Consider the following 20,787-nt stretch of genomic DNA (forward strand, 5'->3'; position numbering starts at 1 on the left):
AGTGAGAGATGTCCAAATTTATTTTGCTCATTTTAATGAAGATTTGTTTAAAATCCAAGAGTCATGATGGTGTGAAGTTTGATAAGGCTTAATACTTTGTCCCTTTTATTTTTTGCTCTACATATAAAGCAACTAGAATAAGGTGGCATGAAAACTGAAGTTTTGTACTAACCATTCAAACTGTTTTAAATTCTGTTTGTTGAGTTTCTGAATGTTAGCAAGCTCTTGAAACTCCGGTGTTGTAACAGTTTCTCTTGCAATAAAATTTTATACACAAGCAAAATTCATTCAACAAAAAGGAGTCTTAAAAAGCTTGTCTGGTTTAAAAAGTCTGGAACTTGATGACACTAAACTTCCTGAAGCTACGTTAGCAAGGTTCCAGTACATATGGGTGGCTTAGATGAGCTTAGTTTTTAGCTCATTCCTCAATGTTCCGTGAAAGAGCCAAAAGTATTTTCTTTATTTGCAAAATCAAGTTATGAAAAAAGACATGGGGTTTAAGTAACTTGCAAAGGTATTCAAGAGTCTCTGACAAAGAGGAATGTGAATCTCCTGATGTGTAGCGCACTGCGTTGTTTGCAAGGCCATCTTTTCATCCTACAGATATTACTTTGTCCTGTGCTGAAGTTAATTTATAACATTTGTGGCAAACACTGCAAAAAAAACCCACTGTACAGAAAAAGTTCATATGTAAAGAATTTTTTTTATCGGTACGTTCCAGGAAGAAAGAATGTAATTTCCCAACACAATTTGGCTGGAACAGCAAGACTGTATTCCTTTTATTACAAAAAACTTCATGTGGTCTTGAATGTTTTTGTTTCACAGTGGTGTGTAGTCCATTGAAGTTGACTTGGTTTAAATGTCTTGTATAAAACCTGGTATATTGCTGGCTATGGATGGGTTGTATATCAAGGATCTGGATCCCAAAGCACTCTAAAATAAAATGGTATCAACTTTTAGCCTGCAAAAATACTCCCGAGAAGATCTGGCCTTGGTATCTGATGTAAAATCCCATAGGGTGAGATGGCTGCAAATATTATAATTGTTTCTTTAGGATAATCAAGACAGCCTTTGCGTATATGTTTAATATTCAGGAAGCAAATTAATTGTAGATCATGCCTTAGAAGATCCCTTGTCATGGTGAATAGAGTGCAGTAATAGACTATATGCAAAGTACATGAGAACTGCTTTTTGGCTCAGCTGTGGGCTTTAGGTAGTGAACTATTTGCAGAACTTTGCACAGTATTTTGCTGTTACTGTTCCTGTTGGTTCAGCTACTCTAGTGTGTAGATGAACAAAAAGAGACCACTTGGGTTTTCCGTTCCAAGACTTAACAATTAACTCTCCTGATTGTGGCTGAGAATTCCAAATTGGAAAGATTATGATTACAAATGAAAAATGTTACATGATCTGATGAGGGATCTCTCTATTTCTTCTGTATTCTTCTGCAAAATATTGTGTTTTCATTTATATTACTGCAAATTTTCTGTTTTTAAAAATAAACAAAACTTTATTAATAATTTCTGATATCCTTTTAAAAATACTGATATGTATTTCTTTCTTGCCAGTTATAACGTCTTGTAATGGAAGATGGAAGACAAAGGGGCTCGTGTTGCTGACTACTTTGTTGTCGCAGGATTAACAGATATTTCAAAACCACTAGAGGAAGAAATCCACTTCAATGATGCTTGCCATAAAATCGCTAAACCAAAAGAACCTATTACAGATGTAACAGTAATTAATAAATCTCTGGGGGAGGAAGTTCCTCAGGGATATAAATGCATAGATGTTACTCCCTCAGGACTGTCTGCAGATCTTAATAATGGCAGTCTTGTAGGACCACAAATATACCTGTGTTATCGCCGAGGAAGGGATAAGCCCCCACTTACTGATTTGGGGTGAGTGGTTTTTCAGTAAGTAATCAGTAAGTGATTTTGGCAGTTTTATTTGAGTAATGAGGTAAAAAAAACATACTTTTTTAACATAAGGCAAAACTCTAACCAGGAAGGTATTTCTTGACTTGAGCATACTGTAACCCAATATGTTAGGAAAATTGCATGCTGAGTGGATTTTAGTGACAAGTGTAATCCTTTGCATTTTGGAGTTTTCAAAGACTTTTATAATTTTCAAAGCCTTTTATAACTGTCAATGTATATATTTTGGTTGAGATAAGGTGCTTAAACTATTTAATACAGATTGAGAAGAGGTGAGTTGTATGATGTCCTTAGGATCAGACAATGAATCTTTAATAGAATTGAAAATAACACTATTTTGCACTAAACAAAATACTTAAAAGAGATTATACATGAGGAAAACTATTATAGTTTCATCATGAAGCTTTTCTGTTAGAATGCAATTTGATATAGTGGGACTTGAACTTGTCAGGAAAAATGTTTTGATCAGAGATGAGACAAGTTAAGACAATTTAACTTCTGTTAAATTAGTACTATTCAGTTATAATTCTTAGTATAGTATTAGTATTCAAATTGTTAAAAAAAAATATGTGCCTTCTGACTTTTGTTCATCCCATTTTAACTAGGGTTTTATATGATGGGAAAGAAAGAGTAAAACAAGGTTGTGAAATAATTCAAACTACTCCATATGGTCGGCCTGCTAACATTAGTGGCAGCGCCTCATCACAAAGAGTGTACATCACTTACCGAAGAGCATCCGAAAACATGACACAAAACACGTTGGCTGTTACGGATATATGTATAATCATACCAAGTAAAGGAGAAACCCCTCCACATACTTTCTGCAAGGTTGACAAGAATCTTAATAATAGTATGGTAAGGTTCAAAATCTGGATTTTGAACAGTTGATATTCAGTGATGTTTGTGGAGTATTTGTGACGGTTCTCAGAGTACCTGGTGAAAAATTTTGATGAGCACTCCCCAAAGATAAATAAAATCTTGAGAGATTACGTTTCTTTGTTCCTGCTTGTAACAAAGTCTTTTTGGAAGTCTTGGAGCAAATAGTCTTCTTAGTGCTGACTTAGAAATGCTAATGTCAGGACCTTTGGGTTAGTCCCTAAAACCTGTTGTGTTACCATGTGTATAACTGGAGGTTTTACAGGTGAGGCAGTTTCTGACACTGATTTTACTCTTGTGATGGGAGTTCTGTATCTAACAACTGCCTCCTGTTTTGTTTTTAAACTCTCCCCTTACCTACAATGCTATTTTATGTGTCGTTCTCCTCAGTAGTTTCACAAACTTTTTCTCTGAAGAAAGTTGCATGTGAGGGATGTTGGAGGCTGTTGTCTGTAAGCCTGTTTAAATTCTTAATATGGTTCCAAAGCCAGACCTGCTAAAATACCAAGGCATCACAGCACTTTGTTTTACAGAACTTAATATTTAGGTTTCCTGGTTGAATCTGCAGCCTATATGCTGGCTTTCGTAGGGTCCTCAAAAGTCAGTATGCTGTTGAAGATGCTGACCACGTGTGCGTGTGATATCATGCAAAAAAGATGATGGAAATTGATCTGTACTTGTTTTTATATATATAAATGCCCGTAGGCATTAACAAATGAATTTTTCAGTTCTACCAATCCCTGTATTGACTGGGTCATGGGAGTGCTGTATTTAGGAAATCGCCATATTTTTCTCCCATCCATAAAAGCTTTGTGTGCCTTTAAAGGGTGCCGATCTTTTCCATTCTAAAGTGATATACAAATGTACTTAATAACAGAAGTTACTGCGTGCTCTGTGTGTATATATAAATGAGTGTGTGTATGTATGTGTATCTGTCTATACGCATGTTTAAGCCAGAAGTTTAACAAAATGGAGAAAAGTGTAAATGTTTATATGGATGACAGTGTACTTAAAATTCTGTAGTTGGGTTAACAAATATTTTGGAGAATAATTTATAGATCTCATGTTTCTATAAGTCTATAAGCCAGTTCTCTTTTAGAGGTTAGGCTGATGCCTGCCATGGATTGGTTAGCTCAGAGCTACCGCAGTACTTCTCTTTCAGTTATCTGTTTGTGGCTGTTCTCAGAAAGGGTAGCATAGCAGGCCCAAAATCCCTGTATGCTCCATGTTTTTGTGTGTAGATTAAGGTTCTTTGTAAACAAGGAAGAGGAGGATTTCCTCCAGTCTGTTACGTCGTTTTGTCATACTTCATCACGTAATCCAATAACTTCTTCTATTTTACAGTGGGGCTCAGCCGTATATTTATGTTATAAAAAGTCTGTGGCAAAAACCAACACTATATCATATAAAGCTGGTATGTAACTACTATTTAGCTCTCTTTATCTTCAATTCAGGATGTACAGGCTTATTTGTAATGTGATTTCTTTTTTTTTTTTTTTTTTAATTGAAGATTTATTTGACAAAGACACTGTCTTGGCATTATCCAAAAAGGCATCTTTCCCTGAAGAACTCTTTTAAAGTAATGTCCTGAAATAAGCCTTAGAATTATGTATCACAACCCTTTTGTTTTAAAATTTGCTTTTAATTGGAAGCACAGTTGTGTTTCGATAGGTTTCTACAAACCTGTGTGTCTCCCACCTCTGTTTTTGTTGCTGATACCTGTCCCTTAAGGATATATATATACACAGAAGTAAATATTGCAAAAATTTTTTGATGCATTTTCATGATCAGTTTCTTTAAGAAACATTTTGAAGAATGCTGCAGACTTCCACACTGCCCTGAACATCAGTGGCGTTGAGCTGTTTTAAGTATTTTTGGGTTGTGTATCATCTTTATTTTGTTGTTTTATTTATAAGACAGAATTAGATTTGCTATGGCTTTGATGAAATGTGTTGGGTTTTCTTTTTTTTTATTTTTTTAAACCCCTGATTTTGTTTGAGTGCAAGTTAGGAGCATGATTCAGCCTCAAGCTTTGATGCACTTATATCCCTTTGAGATGCTGCCCTCTGTAAACAACAGTGCTTTAGGACTAAATGAAGGTGGACAATAAATTTGTAAATAAATGCAAATTTTAAAAGGTCACAGATCTGGTAGTAGCTTGCACAAAATTTTGCTTCTTGGCGAGGGAAAAAACACTGCCCTTCTTGGTTACGAGTTGTTATTGCTTACTAATATTTCACTGTACGTTAGAAAAGAATGTGTAGTGATTGTGCCCTCTAATGCAAAGAAATCCTAAATCCCTTCACGCAATATTCATTCTCAGTTTGCAGTCCCCTGGGTTGGCAATAAGAAAGGATAAGATTGCTACACAGCCCTATGATGTAATTGAAGACCTTTATGTTACGAGCCTCTGCTTCAGAATTTCGTGTTTTACAGCTATGTTTAAAATTAAGTCTAAACACATGAGTTGGATAGCACATTAGCTGAATCCTCAGCTGAGAGGAATTTGTTCCATTCTATTGATATTATTAAAAAAAATCTATCAAATATCTAACACAGTATTGGGTTTTTCAGGAAACATTTGTTGGCAAGAAGTAATTGCTTTCATAATTGAAAACATCAGTCTTATTTCTCAATTATTCAGGTTACCCTTTTTTTAAGTAAATTTTAAATCTTTACTCATGCTAGTGATGAATATGAACTATTATAATAATAGCTGAGATGCACAGAACCTGCAAACAGAAAAAGATAAATTAGTTGTGAATAGTTCCTAGAATAGTAAGTAGGACTTGAGTCCAATGTTCTAGTCAGGTGATTTCTCCTTAGGCCTTGGAACTATGCTGCCCCTTTCCAGCTGTGCGCTATGCCTGACTATTTACAGCTTTACTGATTTCTGAAGTTAGTGTATGCTCACACATGATTTTTCTGGGCATGTTTTTATGGAATGAGCTATTACAAATATGTTTCTGCTATTCCTTACATAACTGCCTCTTTACAAATTGCCTTTATAGGTTTAATATGCAGATATCCTGAAGAAGATTATGAATCATTCCCATTACCAGAATCTGTGCCTCTTTTTTGTCTCCCTATGGGTGCAACGATTGAATGTTGGCCATCTAACAGTAAATACCCTCTCCCAGTTTTTTCTACATTTGTACTAACTGGAGCTTCTGCAGAAAAGGTATTCTGAAAGCCTAAAAAAAATCACTGTTAATAATTTAAGTTTAAAAAATTGGTTGTTTATCATTTCAGGATTATGGTAATACATATTTTCATAGACAAACCTGAATATATTTGTTTGGGCTTAAGTCAAAGACAGTTTTAGAGTGACTTGCATTTGTTTCACTGCTGGACTGTTGATCATATAAACTTGTATTCCTTTGCTTTCCAATCATGTTAGCCTTTGACACTACAGAGCTATAAAAATTCTGACTGCATATACGTGCAAGTATACTATTTTTATTGCAAGCATAGAAACAACCTTACATGTATATACCTGTTCTAAAAAGTGAATTGGATGTCAGAGGAATACTGCTTTGAGTTGCTTAAAGGATTCCTAAAATAGCTTTAAAGGCAATTGTAGGAGCAGTTGACTGTAAACAACAGTAGTTGTACTCTGTATAATAATTTTTTTTCTCTTACTTAAATTGTTTCATAAATTACTCTTTCTCATATGATATTAAGTGTTTTACATAAATAGTAGCCTGGATTTTCACAGCCATAAGAATAGTCTGGAATAGATTGCTTCAAAAGATGGTTCACTAATGTAACTTTTCAAACAGTAACATAGACTTGATTTTCCTTGCATGTTTGGGGTTTGCTAGATTGCTTTGAAGATCAAGGCAGATTTATTGACTTCAAATCACGTATGTTGTTTGCAGGTATATGGTGCTGCTATTCAGTTTTATGAACTGTATCCTGAAGAGAATCTCACAGAGAAACAAAAATCTCAACTGGGATTAGCAGCTGCTGTTGAGGGAAATTCAGACACCTGCAGAACAGTTCAAACAAATAAATGCATCTGTCTGCTCTCTCACTGGCCTTTCTTTGATGCTTTCAAGAAGTTTCTTACCTTTCTGTATCGTTACTCCATTTCTGGTCCACATGTCCTCCCCATTGAGAAGTAAGTAATTTCAAAAATTCCTAGCTAATTTCAGTTGATGAGCACCCTTTTTTACTTCTAAGTTTCCTTTTTGCTTTAGTCATCAAACATTGCATATAACGGTTACACTAGATTAAGCACTTTTCTCCATTAATTAAATGTATCTTTACGTACTTCCTGAAAAAGCCTAGATTTGTATTTGTGATTTAAGGGCCTGCAAAGGTATCTCTGAAAGCCTTTTCTAATTAGCTTTGCACTCGTTAGCATAGTGATTAGGAGGAGCAAGATTATAAATCCTTTCTCAATGTTGTATGCATTAAGTTATGAGAATGAAATACATGGGTTTGCATTTTTTCAAATGCCTATTTGTTGTGTAGTGAGAGGTAATAAAGTAGATTGAATTTTTTGCACTAGTAATCTTCCTGTATTTTTGATAATTAAACGTATTTTCCTCCTTACATAAAGGATTTCACATTTCAAAATGCAGAGGAAATCCTTATGTCCATGGAGTGGTTGATACCTGTAATTGATACATAATACCATTTAAAATTTCTAGGCTAACATAACTTTTCAATGTGTCAGATTTCAGATGCAATATTTGCTTTTTTATTTTATTACACATCAGTCTTTTTTCTGATTAAACTTCAATATTAACTTTTATGAGACTTTGACTTTATGGATTAAGCATTTGTTGTGGTTGTTTATCCACTTCATTATTCCACTTTGTATTTACTGTACTTGCTCTAAAATTCTGATAGTGTAAACTTCCGATAATTAAAAGATTTTTTTATTATTATTTTTGTTTTTTTAAGCTGAGAACTATTTTTGGTTTTGGAGTTTTGGGAGTGAATAAAATGAGAAGTAGGTATAACAGATGTTTTATTAATTTTGATTTTACAGATTTATTTGCTGCTTCTGATTTCTCTGATTTGTGAACGGACTGGTCAATTTACTGTGGATAATTTAAATATAGCTACACTGTCTTGCATGAAGTTAATATGGCATCTAGCCTAGTTTCTTCGGCTATTTTAATGATGATCAACGTTGTCTGTGCCATACATGCCTATTTGAACATTTTCAGGCAGCCCCGCTTCTGCAAGCAGCAGGCCTTTCCCTTGATGTTTGTTGTATGTTCCGTATTTCTGCCACCATCTTCATACACTAGGAATAAAGACAAAACCCCAAACCTGTTGTCAGCCTGATTCCTTTCCGTTTCTCATTTGCCATGTGGCTGCACAGACATTGATGCTGACACGAGGGAGGTCAGCTGAGGAGTGGCCAAGGAGAGGGACGAGACTGCTTCTTCTGTCAGTGGTTCTGGTTAATGCCAGTTATGTGATTATAGAACTACAACAAATAGTTAAGCCTAGCACAAGTACACAAACCGAAAAACACAGTAAAAATGTGGGTTTCTTGCATGTAGCTAATGGCGTAATATGCAGCTACATTGAAATATAAGTATGAAATATATAGCTTTGAATCAGAAACATGTAAAATGAGTTTCTATGTAAGTTGATGCTTATTTGTGGGTTTCTCTGAATTCCTTCAAAATTTGGTTGGTTGTCTGTGTCATAATGATGGTAAGAGTTGCAGAAATCACAGCAAGGTATGTTCGGTAGCATGCGGTTTATGATGGATGACCTGTTTCTTCCAAAGTTTGTACTGATTGCATGTAGTTTCTTTTAATGTGAAAGCGTGTATTACGTAGAACTCCTAGGCTTTTAGAACTTTTGTAAGTTTAATCAATTTATAGAACTGAGAACTCACTCAAATTTAAAAAACATTTTTTGTATTTATAGTATATGGAAAAACTTTAACACTTTTTTCATCAGAAATCTTACATAACATTTTGTATTTGGAAATGAAGAAAATGGATATGAAGAAAGTGGATGAACTTAATGACTGTCCTTGATACTCAGCTGTGACTATTTTTTTCCAAATAACCAGTGCTAGTCTCTGAGGTATAGTGCTATTTCAAGCCAATCTCAGAAGTGTGGTTGTAAAATGGTATTGTGATACTCAAACATTAATATTTCTACTTTACAAATATTTAAAAACAAAAAAAAACCTCCTTGTAATTTTTCGGTCACACAAACCAAGCTTGTAGTCTGAAAGAACCTGGCCTGTCATTTTACTTGTCACTAGTAGAAAAATAGATTATCAAGGTCAGAATATCCCTGTCAGATTTGGGGGCTGGTTTTTTGCTGCTGTCTTTGTATAAGTATGTGCCAATTTTATATGACTTCTCTTAGTGGCAATAATTTTGTCTTGAGGTAAAGCAGTTTAATCTTATAATTTGTACTAAATTGATATTTTTCTATCTTCTAGACACATTTCCCATTTCATGCATAAAGTTCCTTTTCCATCCCCTCAGAGGCCAAGAATCCTAGTTCAGGTAAGTGTAAATTTCTTCTTAATAGCTATGTCTTAACTGAAGACAAAACAGCTGTTGAACAGGTTAGTAAATGGAAAATGTAATTTTTATGTTCAATTTATTTTTCTCAGGATTTTTTTCTTAAATTCATACACTTAGTTTTTGCAGATTTCTCACTGTTCTGTTTCCAGTTTAGGTAAGGACTTTAATGAGAGATTACAAGATACTGTTCAGTGAGCTTAGAACTAAATTTTTTTTTTTTCAGAGTATATGGAAATTAATGAAAAACCACTCAAAGTTGGCATCTAGTTTGATTATTGCAATAACTTTTGAACTGTTTTCGTCTTGCTACTGTATGAAGTCTGAGTGTAAAATAAATAAATAAAATGAAAACCAGATGTGAAGATCCATGATGACCCGTTTTCCCAGAGGGCTTCATGCTGTCCTTTATGTAATGGATAGCTCTTACTGAAAAGAGCAAGAGCTACGCACATTCAACAGAGGCACAGTTTATCAAATATGACCCTTGTGCTGTCCTACCTGCAAGACATAGCATATTTTACTGTGTGTGAGTGAAATGGTATAATTGCTAGAGTTAGGTTACCTGTTGAAATTTCACCTGTGTCTGTGTTGATAGGAGAGAGGAAATCCATATCTCAAAGGCTTTTAAGTGCTATTAAATCTTCAGGGTTTTTTTTTCCCCTCCTAAGAGGCAAAACAGGTAGAGACACGTTAAAATTTTATTTCTGAGAAAAGACAGCTCTGTTCCGGTTGTAGTTGTTCTACCAATCCTGTGGTTTTGAACAAGCCATTACAAAAGGATGTTACTTTCTGGTACTACTGATATGAAATAAAATATAGAGCGCCCTGTGCAGTTTTCAGTCTTAATGTAGTAGCCCATATGCCATTGAATTCTTTCAGAGTAAATACAAACTTGAGTTACATCTTTGTAGAATGTATTGAATATTAAAGATCCTCCTTAGTGTACTTTGATATTCTAAAGAAGTGACATTTATTACTGTTACTGAAAAGGGGCTGGAGAACAGTTATACTGAAGCTGTATCTGACACTTCTGTCACTTTTATTATGATTTAAAAGTTCAGTTCAAAACCCTGTATTTTTACATCTTGGGGTGGTTTATTTTTGTATTCACCTTCAATAAAGTATTTGTGCTAGGGAACACTAAACACACATTTACAGAGAACTATAAGTGAATTTAGAGAAAAACATTTAATTTTTTTAGTCTGAATTTTTAGGGAACTCTGTCAATGTATACACAAGCATATCTCCCGGAACAAAGTCTGTGACATAAGTGATGTGAAATTATGTCTGTTACACCTTATTTACAAAATACTGTGTGCGTCAAGTTAGTATAACTTTAGTAGCTGATAGTACAGATGGAGGACATACTGCTTTTAAGATAGGCAGTGGTAGTTGAGGTCTATGGATAAGTACTTCCAGCTGCTTTCAGGGTCTTTTGAGTTGTGTTTGATACTGCACTGAAGAAAATCAGAAGTGACTGTACCCAAGATGTTTTCCCAAAAATAGTGTGGGAAATGCCTCTATTCTTGAAAGTAGGATTCCATTTCATTGAAGAAATAGTAATTTCTCTCTGAAGCTTATTAATTTAAAACATGGTAGCCTTTTGCTAAATAATTAGTAAATCTTTCTGAATATGTGTTGCTGTAGAATGTCTTGCAAGTGCCTATATGCTTCGTGAAAATGAGACGTGATTTATTTTAGTAACTGCATATATGCCAGTCTGGATGTGTAACCCATTCTTTAGATCCTTCTTAGCATCTGTTACAAGTGAGAGAGAACATGGCAAGTATCTGACTTTTAAGTTTCAAAGAAATTATAGCCATTAAGAACATTCCTGAATGTTTTACTGATTGCCAGTTTCCAGCTGCCACTGGTGATAGGTTGTTTCAGATCTGAAATCTGCTAGACTCCATTCTCCGTGTCCTACATCCCCTTGTTACACAGATGTTCCTGCTCTAATGACGTATTCACAACCTGCAAACTTCAAGAGCACAGGGAGTAGCATGTGTCTCCCCCTGAGGAACAGGGGCAGTAAGTGCCCCTTCTGCCTAAGGGAGACATGCTCTTTGAATAGATGCTTGATTGTGTTTGTCTGCTGTTGCTCAAACACAAAAGTCATAGGACATTAGGCCGATGCTTCCTTTCCGAGGGTAGCTTGTGAAGCTTACCTCAGGCTGAAAAAATGAGGTCTTTGAATTCTTCCACTGAACAAGCTAATGGTGTGTTGTCACGAGGTGACTTGCTTGAAGACAGATCTAGCACGTAGAGTGGTGTGGCCATCCTCATTTGTCACTGAAAGCAAATGCAGCATTAGCCTTCAAAAGCTCTGTTACGTAAAATATGCAAGGAAGCAGTACTGCATAGGCTCTTGCCCATGTCATACCTTCTGTGCGTCTGTCCAGGCAGTGTTAGGTGAAACGTCAGTAAAACTTGCCTGAACTTGCAGCTTAGTTGTACAAGTTAACTGCGATTTACTGAATTACTGCTGCTGCTTGTACTTGCACGTGTGCTTTTATACACTAGATAGAAAATGCATGACCACTTAGCAGGGAGGGTTAAGCTAACTGATGTCTTGTTACCTTGGACTTAGTGTGGCTGACAATGTCAGCTGAGCTTTGATAAATTGATTGTGTATCTCTATTCTTGTATTCATTTGAATCCTCCTATTCATGCTGAATATATGAATGATTTCTCTTGATGTCATATCACTGTAAGGAAGAAACGTGAATTAGTAAGATCTTTTTGTCTTGGATCTTCAACTAATGCAAATTTTAAAGATTCTATCAAAGCTGAGCTGAGCAGTTTTTACCAGTTAAGAGCCTAATTCGCATGCCTTCCGAAGAAAATGTTACTTTACATTATGACCTGCCATCTCTCCCCTCCATGCATTTTATCCATCTCTCTAACTCCAAAAAGAATCCCTGCCGGCCTCCGAAAGCTGTATATGAACTATGGGTCCTCACTTCCCTTAAAATACAGAAGGCTTTATTTTTCAGCAGTTAATATATTCAATTTTTTGCAGTATTAGGTAGTTTAAATTCCTCTTTATGAATATGCAATGTATTCAATTCTAACTAAGAAAAGAGCATGCTTTGCCTGGTTTTTACTAAAAGATAACTGATGCATAGCATTGCGCACCACTTTTTACAGTGCTATACAACTAGGCTATATAAAGTTTGTCTTAGAATTTTATTTTTAGATGTTCTGTGTCATTGTTGTGTAATTTCTAATAAATATTTCCAAAGCTTGGAATAAAAAGAATGTATTTTAAAATCTTTTTCCAGCTGTCTCCACATGATAACCTTATTCTTAGCCAACCTGTGTCATCACCCCTTCCACTGAGGCAAGTAGCAGTATCTTCTGGTTGATTGTGAAATGTATTCTGATTTACATTACAGAAAAGATTTGGTACCTTGAGGTGTAATTGTGCAAATTAACTTGCCTTGTCTGGTGCCTTTTGTAGCTAGTGTATCTGAAGTTTATTTATGTGATTAGACCCTGACAAGATTACATACTTAATGAACAATATCTGTGTGTTTTCAAATAATTGAAGTGGTTCTGGAGGCAGAATATAGATTGTTAGATCCCCTTTCTATGAGTTGGTATCTCTGCTCCCAAAATGGTGCAGCTTTTGTATTGCAAGGTAATTGAAGTTGTGTGACTGTCTTAACTTCTGTGTCTCTGTGTAGGAGAATGGTTAAAGAAACACATGTTGTCTCCCTGTAAATTGCTTTCAAAAAGAAAAATCATCATGCACATGTCCTGAAAATAGTCTAGACTGATTGAAGAGTCTCAAGGAATCATGGTTACTATTGGCAAGTAACCATTCTTCACTGAACAGTGAAGTGTACCAAGCAGTCTGCCTTGCAGTCTTCTTTAAAAAGAAGATTTGAAGATTTAAGTTTATAAAATCCTATTCTAATGCCTTGTTTTCTATTTTGTTATTGAACATTCTTTTTTTCAATGGTCCCTTGTAACTCACCAGTTTGTTTATGTTCTGTAACAGTGGGGGCAAGTTTTCTGCACTACTTCAGAATTTAGGACCTGAAAATGCGGTAACTCTACTTGTGTTTGCTGTGACGGAACATAAAATTCTCATCCATTCATTGCGACCTTCTGTCCTTACTAGTGTGACAGAGGCGTTAGTCTCTGTAAGTAACATTCCTTTAATCATACGCCTATAAGTGGTGGGAAAAAAGTTGGTGTTTTAGATAAAATCTAAAATTAGTAGTAGTGCTGTTAGGCTTAAAGGTTACTTAACAATAAGAATAAAAATAAAGATCATTAGAGAGAAAACTTCATATTGCTATGAAAACAGAAGAGAAACAGTAACTGTTGTTCGTTCTTTGTGCATAAGTAAAGCATGTTGTGTGGTCATCCCAATGCACTGACTATGAGTTCCTAATTTTCTTGAATAGCACTGTATTCTCTCTTGCAGAAGAATTTTAAATACATATTCTTTTCCTGCCTGTCTTCACTAAGCATTGTTTTGCTACCTCTACTATTTACAGTTTATTATTCTGAAGAGCTTTCTTCCTACAAATTAAATACATTGAGTTTTAGAGAAATGAGCGCATTTTTTATTTAATAATCTGCATCTAGATTTCAGTAATAATTACCTGCCAGGTTAAATAATTTTGCAGTGGCAGTTAGTAAAGTGTGGTTTATGCTTGCATAGACTATATTATGCATGTTTAACCTATGTTTTTATCTCTGCATATTTTCAAAGATGATATTTCCCTTCCACTGGCCTTGCCCATATATTCCTCTCTGTCCCTTGGCACTGGCAGATGTGTTAAGTGCACCGTGCCCATTCATAGTGGGAATTGATTCAAGATACTTTGATCTCTATGACCCTCCACCAGACGTTAGCTGTGTTGACCTAGATACCAATACAATTTCTCAGTAAGTATTTCCATGTTAATTTTTTTGCTTCCTGTTTTTGAAGGCAAAACCTAGCTTTTTGACCAAACTTTGGGGGGGTTTATTTGTTTCAAATCTCTGAACTTTCTAATATATCATCCTTCTTGAAATGAGGATGCTAGAAATATCTCCTGTTCAACATGGCAGAGTGGAGGTACAATCCTCATGGAACATTATTGCCTTTTATTCTGTTACATTAAAATCTTATTGCACATGTTGGCACGTTTCCTGGATTAACCATATTGTGTCTCACTTCGTTGTCCCTGGAGGAGAATAGTCATTTTTGGTTTTCATGATCAGCTTTTAGTCTTGAAGAAATTCCAGTGTCTTCATATGGGCATCTGCTTGAAAATTATAACAATTAAATCATACTCCATATCAATATGAAGTATAGGAACTTCATGTAGAGAATGAGATGTGAACTTTCATGGGCAAGAGAGTCTTAACACTTAGTCATGCCATCATTAATGAACCGAAATAACAGTATTCTAATATTTCTTCTTCAGAACTGTGTAGAGTACTTCATTTTTCTGTAATACTAATTATCTAGTATCTAAAATACTGCTAAGGGATAGCAGTGCACTGTTAGAACCACTGGGAAACAGTCGTGATACTCAAATTATCTATTTCCTTGTGATGATGTGATACAAAAATAGAAGTGGCTAAGGCTTCTAATTCAAGATTCTAAACCACACAAAAATCATTAAACTTGTATTTCAGAATTTTATTTCAATATAATGTTTAATATACTCAGTATATACTTAGTGTTACTTCTCAAAGTCTTTGGTCAGCATTCTTGGTATCATCCTCCTGTTGGTAGCAGTCTTTCAACATTACTATGCCTAACTAAAAAATTTTTTTCTTTCTAAATTTTCTTACTCGTGGGTTTATTTTTGCTTCAGTAGTTGTGTGTGGATTTAGAGAAGGTTACATATATTAAGTATTTGTAAATAGAAATTTTTGTTATGGATTTTATGCCGGTAGCAAGTTTGTATAGCAGTTCTGCTCTCAAGTTTTTAGGAACTAGTTCAAACTAGGCTGCGATAACTTCAGGTTTAGTTTTGCTACTTTTTGGTTAAGAGGAACATGTTTGTGCATTTCTTCTGGTATTTGTCTAATTAGCTACATATTTATTAATGGGAAAAAATTTTATTTTCCAGTTATTTCTGTTTTCATTCTACTTTTAGCCGATTTTCTATGCATTTTCTTAGAACAGATTAATTCCATTTCATCATGCGGAAAAAAGTGTCAAACAAATGCTTACAGTTTCTGCAACTTTGTGACCGATGGGGTCTTGAGGCTAGATGGTGCCCTCTGTTGACAAAGAACATTGTAATTTTTTTTCATCAGGATAATGATATAGTTAAGTCCAAATGTATATGCACTAAACACAAAGCAATTATCATATCAAATTGATTTCAGGTTACTACGAGCATTCTAGTCATTATGTCCATCCTAGTTTAAGTAATTACAGCTCAGAACATAGTATGTGTGGTGGTTGCTTGTGCAATGGCAGGTGCTTACTACTACTAATCCATCTTTCATGAGTTCTAAGTGGATTGATTTCAGTGCTAAAGAGTATGGCTGCATAATCATCATCCTGAAATATGGGGCATTGGTTGGATGGCTGTGATCAAATCTCTGTATGAAAATCAAGTTTGACTTTGGTTGGTTTTCAGTCCTCCTCAGTCCTGTTTTAATGGAGCAAGTTGTATATGTTCTCCCATTTCTTTGTTGGGAAAGAAGAATCCTCTGAATAGAGACCTATATACACCTAGAGATATATATATTCCAGTGTATACTCATACTTTTTTTTTTCCTTCCAGAACTGGAGATAAGAAAACTATTGCATGGAAGATCTTACCAAAGAAACCTTGTAAAAATCTGATGAACACTTTAAGTAATTTATATCAGCAACTGGCAGAATGTGAGTAGGAAAGTACATAGTCAGATTTACATTGGATATAGTGTGCCACATGTTCTTAACGCACCTGTTACACTCAACATAATGTTTTTCTACAGAATGGCAAAATCTGTCCTTTAAGTCCATAGATTAGAACCTGGTTTTAGGGGCTTTTGGGATAGAGGAGACTTTGATATATATAAGGCAGTTCTTAATAGATAGCCCTTTGTATTGATGTTATCTCTGTACCCCCAAAAATGCAGAGCTTTTATGAGAATGGAATAGTAAAGCAAAGAGTAGGCCAGGACCTAGTAAAGACCTTTGTTTTGTCCTCAAAGCTTGCTCAAGGCTTCTGATGTCTTGACAATTGAGTTAACTTTGACCCTCAAGCTGATAGTACTTTACCTAAAATTTTAAGATGGAAATAACAAATGTTTTACAAACATTGGGTTTTTTTTAAATGTATAGCAAAATTACTGGGCGTTTCTAAGAAAAAATTGGTTGTTGATAGAATCATTAAATATTGCAGAGCAAGGTATATTGAACCTTAATGTGAGAAAGCAGAAAAATGGATCGGGTTGATGTGAATGCAATTTTTTAAAACAAAACATTTGGAAATGTATATGTAGTCAAGGCCAACTGATGTGCTTGGGCATCATAGCTAATAGGCTTTGTGAGGTGGGAAGGAGGTCCATAAGCTCCCTGATATTACGTGTCTGCTTAGAAGATGATTTCCATAGACATTGGAAGGAGCGTTAAGGAGCAATAATACAATTGTAAAATCAAGTTGCTGTGGCAGAGACAGCAAGTGGTTAAGACTTAAATCAGAATATGAAAAGGATGGGGTTGATCAACACTGCATGTTTGAGACACACTTGGAGAGCATATTGCATGAGATCTTTGTAACTGTCACCTGGGTTTAGGGCACTTTTTTAAAGGCTGTTTATACCTTCTTGGCTGTTGAGGTCACTAGAATTAAATAGTGTCCTGATTAGAATGTGCAGAAACAGAAGTTTATTGGTGTGTGCTGCACAAAAAAACGTGTGTAGCTAATAAGTGACAAAAATTGTCTGTTGCTTCAAAATTTTTATATATTTTACTGTGAGGATTTCTTTACAAAAAAATTTCAAGCCTTATATTCTCTATAATCTATGTAAATAGAGTGGTACTGATCTTAAATTCTTATTACAGAGTAAACTGCTTAATCATAGTATCAATAGATGGTTTGCTGTAATTATATTATGTGGAAAGACAGTCATGGATCCATCCTTTCACTCTTTTGAGACATTATTAGAATGTTACCATACTTCGTGTGTAGCAGTGAAGTCTTAGCTAAAGTTCTGATGGCTTTAAAACGTTGATACAAGCATCTACTTTAAGTATAGGGATTTTGCTAGATCATTAAAAGAAAAAAGCCTGCTTTTTCTCTGTATCAGCATTTTGCATTGTGTTGTGCTTTGATGGCTCCACTTTGCATCTGAGTGGTGGGGTTTTTATGTACATAGGTACTTAATATGTATAGTCAGCTTTTTGGGAACACTTTGAAATGAAAGGCACTGTAAAAAAACAGTAGTACACATGTAAAAAAAAAAGTACACACATTAAAAAAAAGTAATACACACAATATAAAAAAATGTTTCTTTAATCAGCTCCTTATATAAATTTTTACATGTTTTTACAGCTTGCTTTGAGGGTTTTTTAAAGCTCTGTCCATACTGATTCTCTCTGTTGCTGTAGTAACTAATGTCCTGCGAAGTAAATGTGTCTTGCTTCTGGTATTATCCAGAGGTACATGAGCTATATAAGGTCAAGCTGTCATGATTGAATTTAATTGCATATATTTTAATCTGTTCCAAAATTAATGGACCTCAGTAATTAGTGGATCTAGTAGCATAAAGAGAAATTTTTTTTCACCAATATTGGGAGTGGGTGGGAAGTAAAATGTTGTTATAATGTTGGTTTTGTTCACAGTGCAACAGAGACCAAGAGAAGATGCATTGATGGAATTAGCAATGAATGACTATGATTTTAATTCTGGGAAGAAATTGCATCTGTTAGACTTGGAAATCCAGGAAGCATTTCTGTGTTTCATGGCCTCAATACTAAAAGGTTACAGGTCTTATCTCAGGCCAATAACAGAGGCACCCTCCGAAACAGCCACAGACGCAAGTTCTCTCTTTGAACTACAAGGTGAAGAGTCATAAACTTGTGTTATTTATATTTATTATTTTAGATTCTCTCTTCTTTAAAGAATAAAAACATTTGCAGTGTTAGTATTATGAATGATAGTAGAAATGTGAGTGCAGAAAAAATAGTGGCAAAGGTTACAGAAAGGTAATTTCTCATTGGTAGAATGTATGCTGACTTTTGGTGAGGTTTTTGGTGAGCATTCTTACATGCTTCTGATTTCACTTTATAGGTTTCCTCAAAAGTCGAGATCGTTCACATCAGAAGTTTTACACACTGATGACCAAAACTCAAATGTTTATTCGCTTTATTGAAGAGTGTTCTTTTGTCAGTGATAAGGATGCAAGCCTTGCATTTTTTGATGACTGCGTAGATAAAGTAAGCATGTCTTCATATGTGTATCATTTTTTAACTTCTGCTGTTGCTTATGTTATCTGATAGAGTACAAGCAAAATATATTTGAATTGCATGTTTATTTCTGGTTTTATATTCTGTTTTTTCTTCCTCATTTTCTAGTCACTGGAACCTTCCATTTTCCTTTTCCATTGGGCTTTGTTTCATTTTCTACTTCAAATTCTTGAAAGTGTAAATAAAGTATCGTGAAAACAAGTTAAAGTGCTAATTTTCACATGTATGTAAGCTTCTGAAATACTGACCCATAGCAAGAAGTGTAATATTCTGACTGTAAAGTAGCAACTTTGGGGTTCTTTATCAGAGAATTATATTCCTTAGATAAAACTCCAAGCATTTTTATAGATTGTGTCATACTTCATGCAGCTGTTCAAGAATGGTGTTGATGAGCAGCACTTTAAAAGATAGAAGGCAGTCTCACTATTTTTTTAATCATTAAAAATAGAAGGTTCCTTCGCTTTTTTTAAAAAATTTGTTGGCCAGTTCTTTCTAATAGTGATTTTCTAGTTACTCCTAGAGAATTTTTGGAAGGCTTGTGCTAAAAGTAAATAATCAAAACAAATCTTTATCAATTCTCCTTTCATTCATACTGCTGTCACTTGCTTCCCCGATTCAAAACAAGCTTGCTGATGTAAATATTTTAAATACAGTGCTTGTATTGATACTCTTCTCTTGGATAAGAATATTTTCTATATGACCTTGTTATCAAATATTGATGGTTATGGAATGTATGGGTTTCTTAAGGTAAGCAAGGTTTATTGTGGTGTGTCACGTAAAGGCTTTGCGTACGCTGACATTTTTTGTGGGTTCTGTTGCTCTACCATTGTGTTTGTGTTGCGGCAAAGGAATACCTTGCTGTGTGTTGCTATGCTATTCTCTCGTTTGTAATGAGAAGGAAGGGCAATTGTTAAGGATTATGTGACGAGGATTGTGAAAGTGCAACACGATCACAATTGGTGTTTTTCTTGAAATAAGCTTAGAACTTCTACTGGACTGGAGCTCACAGAATGTTGGACTTCCCCGTTCAAAGTAGATTTCTTTTTTGGTCCTCCATCAAAGTATCACTCAGATTTCTTAAAATCCTAAGATATTTTTAAGAAAGGTCCACATTTGTATAGTGTTGAGGACTGTGAAAAACTAATTTTTCTAAAAAGTACAGATACATTAACTTTTGAAAATTAATCATATTTTCAGAGGATCTACGAAAGTGTTGTGAGGCTCCTTGAAATTTTTTTTGCATTAGTTTTTGTTTTCAGAACTGAACTGAAACTCACAATCTTATATCCCAGTTTGCTTCTATTGTAACATGAAAGAAATTTTTATTAATATTATCAGAAATTCCACATCTACTTGTCATCCTACTGGCTAACTGTAACACTATTCTGGGACACTGATATTTAAGTAATGTGCATGTTGTCTAGGATTTCCTGTAAAGTAGGTCACCTGCTATTTGTTCCCCAGGAATTAATCTGAAGGCTATGAAAATTGCTATTTACAGTTTCTGTTTATGGCTATTTCTGCTATGGAAGTGCAGAAGAGCTAAAAGGAGTTCTTTGTTTTGGAAACAAATCTGAAAGCAGTTAAGTTTAAGTTCAATGGAAGTAGGAAAGATGATCTAATGGTACTTAATGCTCCTTATAGCTTTTGCCAGTCTCAATATTTTATTACTAGGAGTTCTTAAAAGCGTGCTTCACAGTTCGACAGCTGAGTTGCATGTATTCATGGGTTGTAAATTGATTTAGTTGCAAACACTTCTGTAATGTTCACTTGATTGTCCTATAGTTCAGGTAAAAAGCCTTCAACATGTAGCACTTGCTTTGCTGTATGCCAGTCAGTGTTTAAAAATGGGAGACCTCATAGACAGGAATATACATACCCCGGTGACTAAACATGATTGAGCAGTACTTAGTTTTCATTGTGTTGCAGGTTAGTTCTCTGACTAAGGTTAAACAGGGTTTTTTTTTTTTTCAGAATGTGATGACTATGTGAATGTCAAATTCTATCTGTTATCACAGAATCACTAAGGTTGGAAAGG

The 20,787-nt window shown here is 34.9% G+C and overlaps 1 protein-coding gene across 1 annotated transcript; it reads left to right on the forward strand.

The window, feature by feature from the left end:
• Positions 1–1,572: 1,572 nt before the first annotated feature.
• On the forward strand, positions 1,573–18,719 carry LOC104622533 (C-myc promoter-binding protein-like; the record flags this gene model as incomplete). Its single annotated transcript, XM_010289354.1, has 12 exons — positions 1,573–1,898; positions 2,540–2,789; positions 4,155–4,224; positions 5,822–5,991; positions 6,692–6,933; positions 9,241–9,307; positions 12,613–12,671; positions 13,335–13,479; positions 14,058–14,233; positions 16,078–16,178; positions 18,126–18,344; positions 18,574–18,719. Coding segments are annotated over exons 1-12 (1,953 nt in total), but the record flags the coding sequence as incomplete, so codon positions are not given.
• Between the last annotated feature and the right edge of the window lie 2,068 nt (positions 18,720–20,787).

Source organism: Phaethon lepturus, unplaced genomic scaffold (genome assembly GCF_000687285.1).
Source record: "Phaethon lepturus isolate BGI_N335 unplaced genomic scaffold, ASM68728v1 scaffold57656, whole genome shotgun sequence".
NCBI lineage: Eukaryota > Metazoa > Chordata > Aves > Phaethontiformes > Phaethontidae > Phaethon > Phaethon lepturus.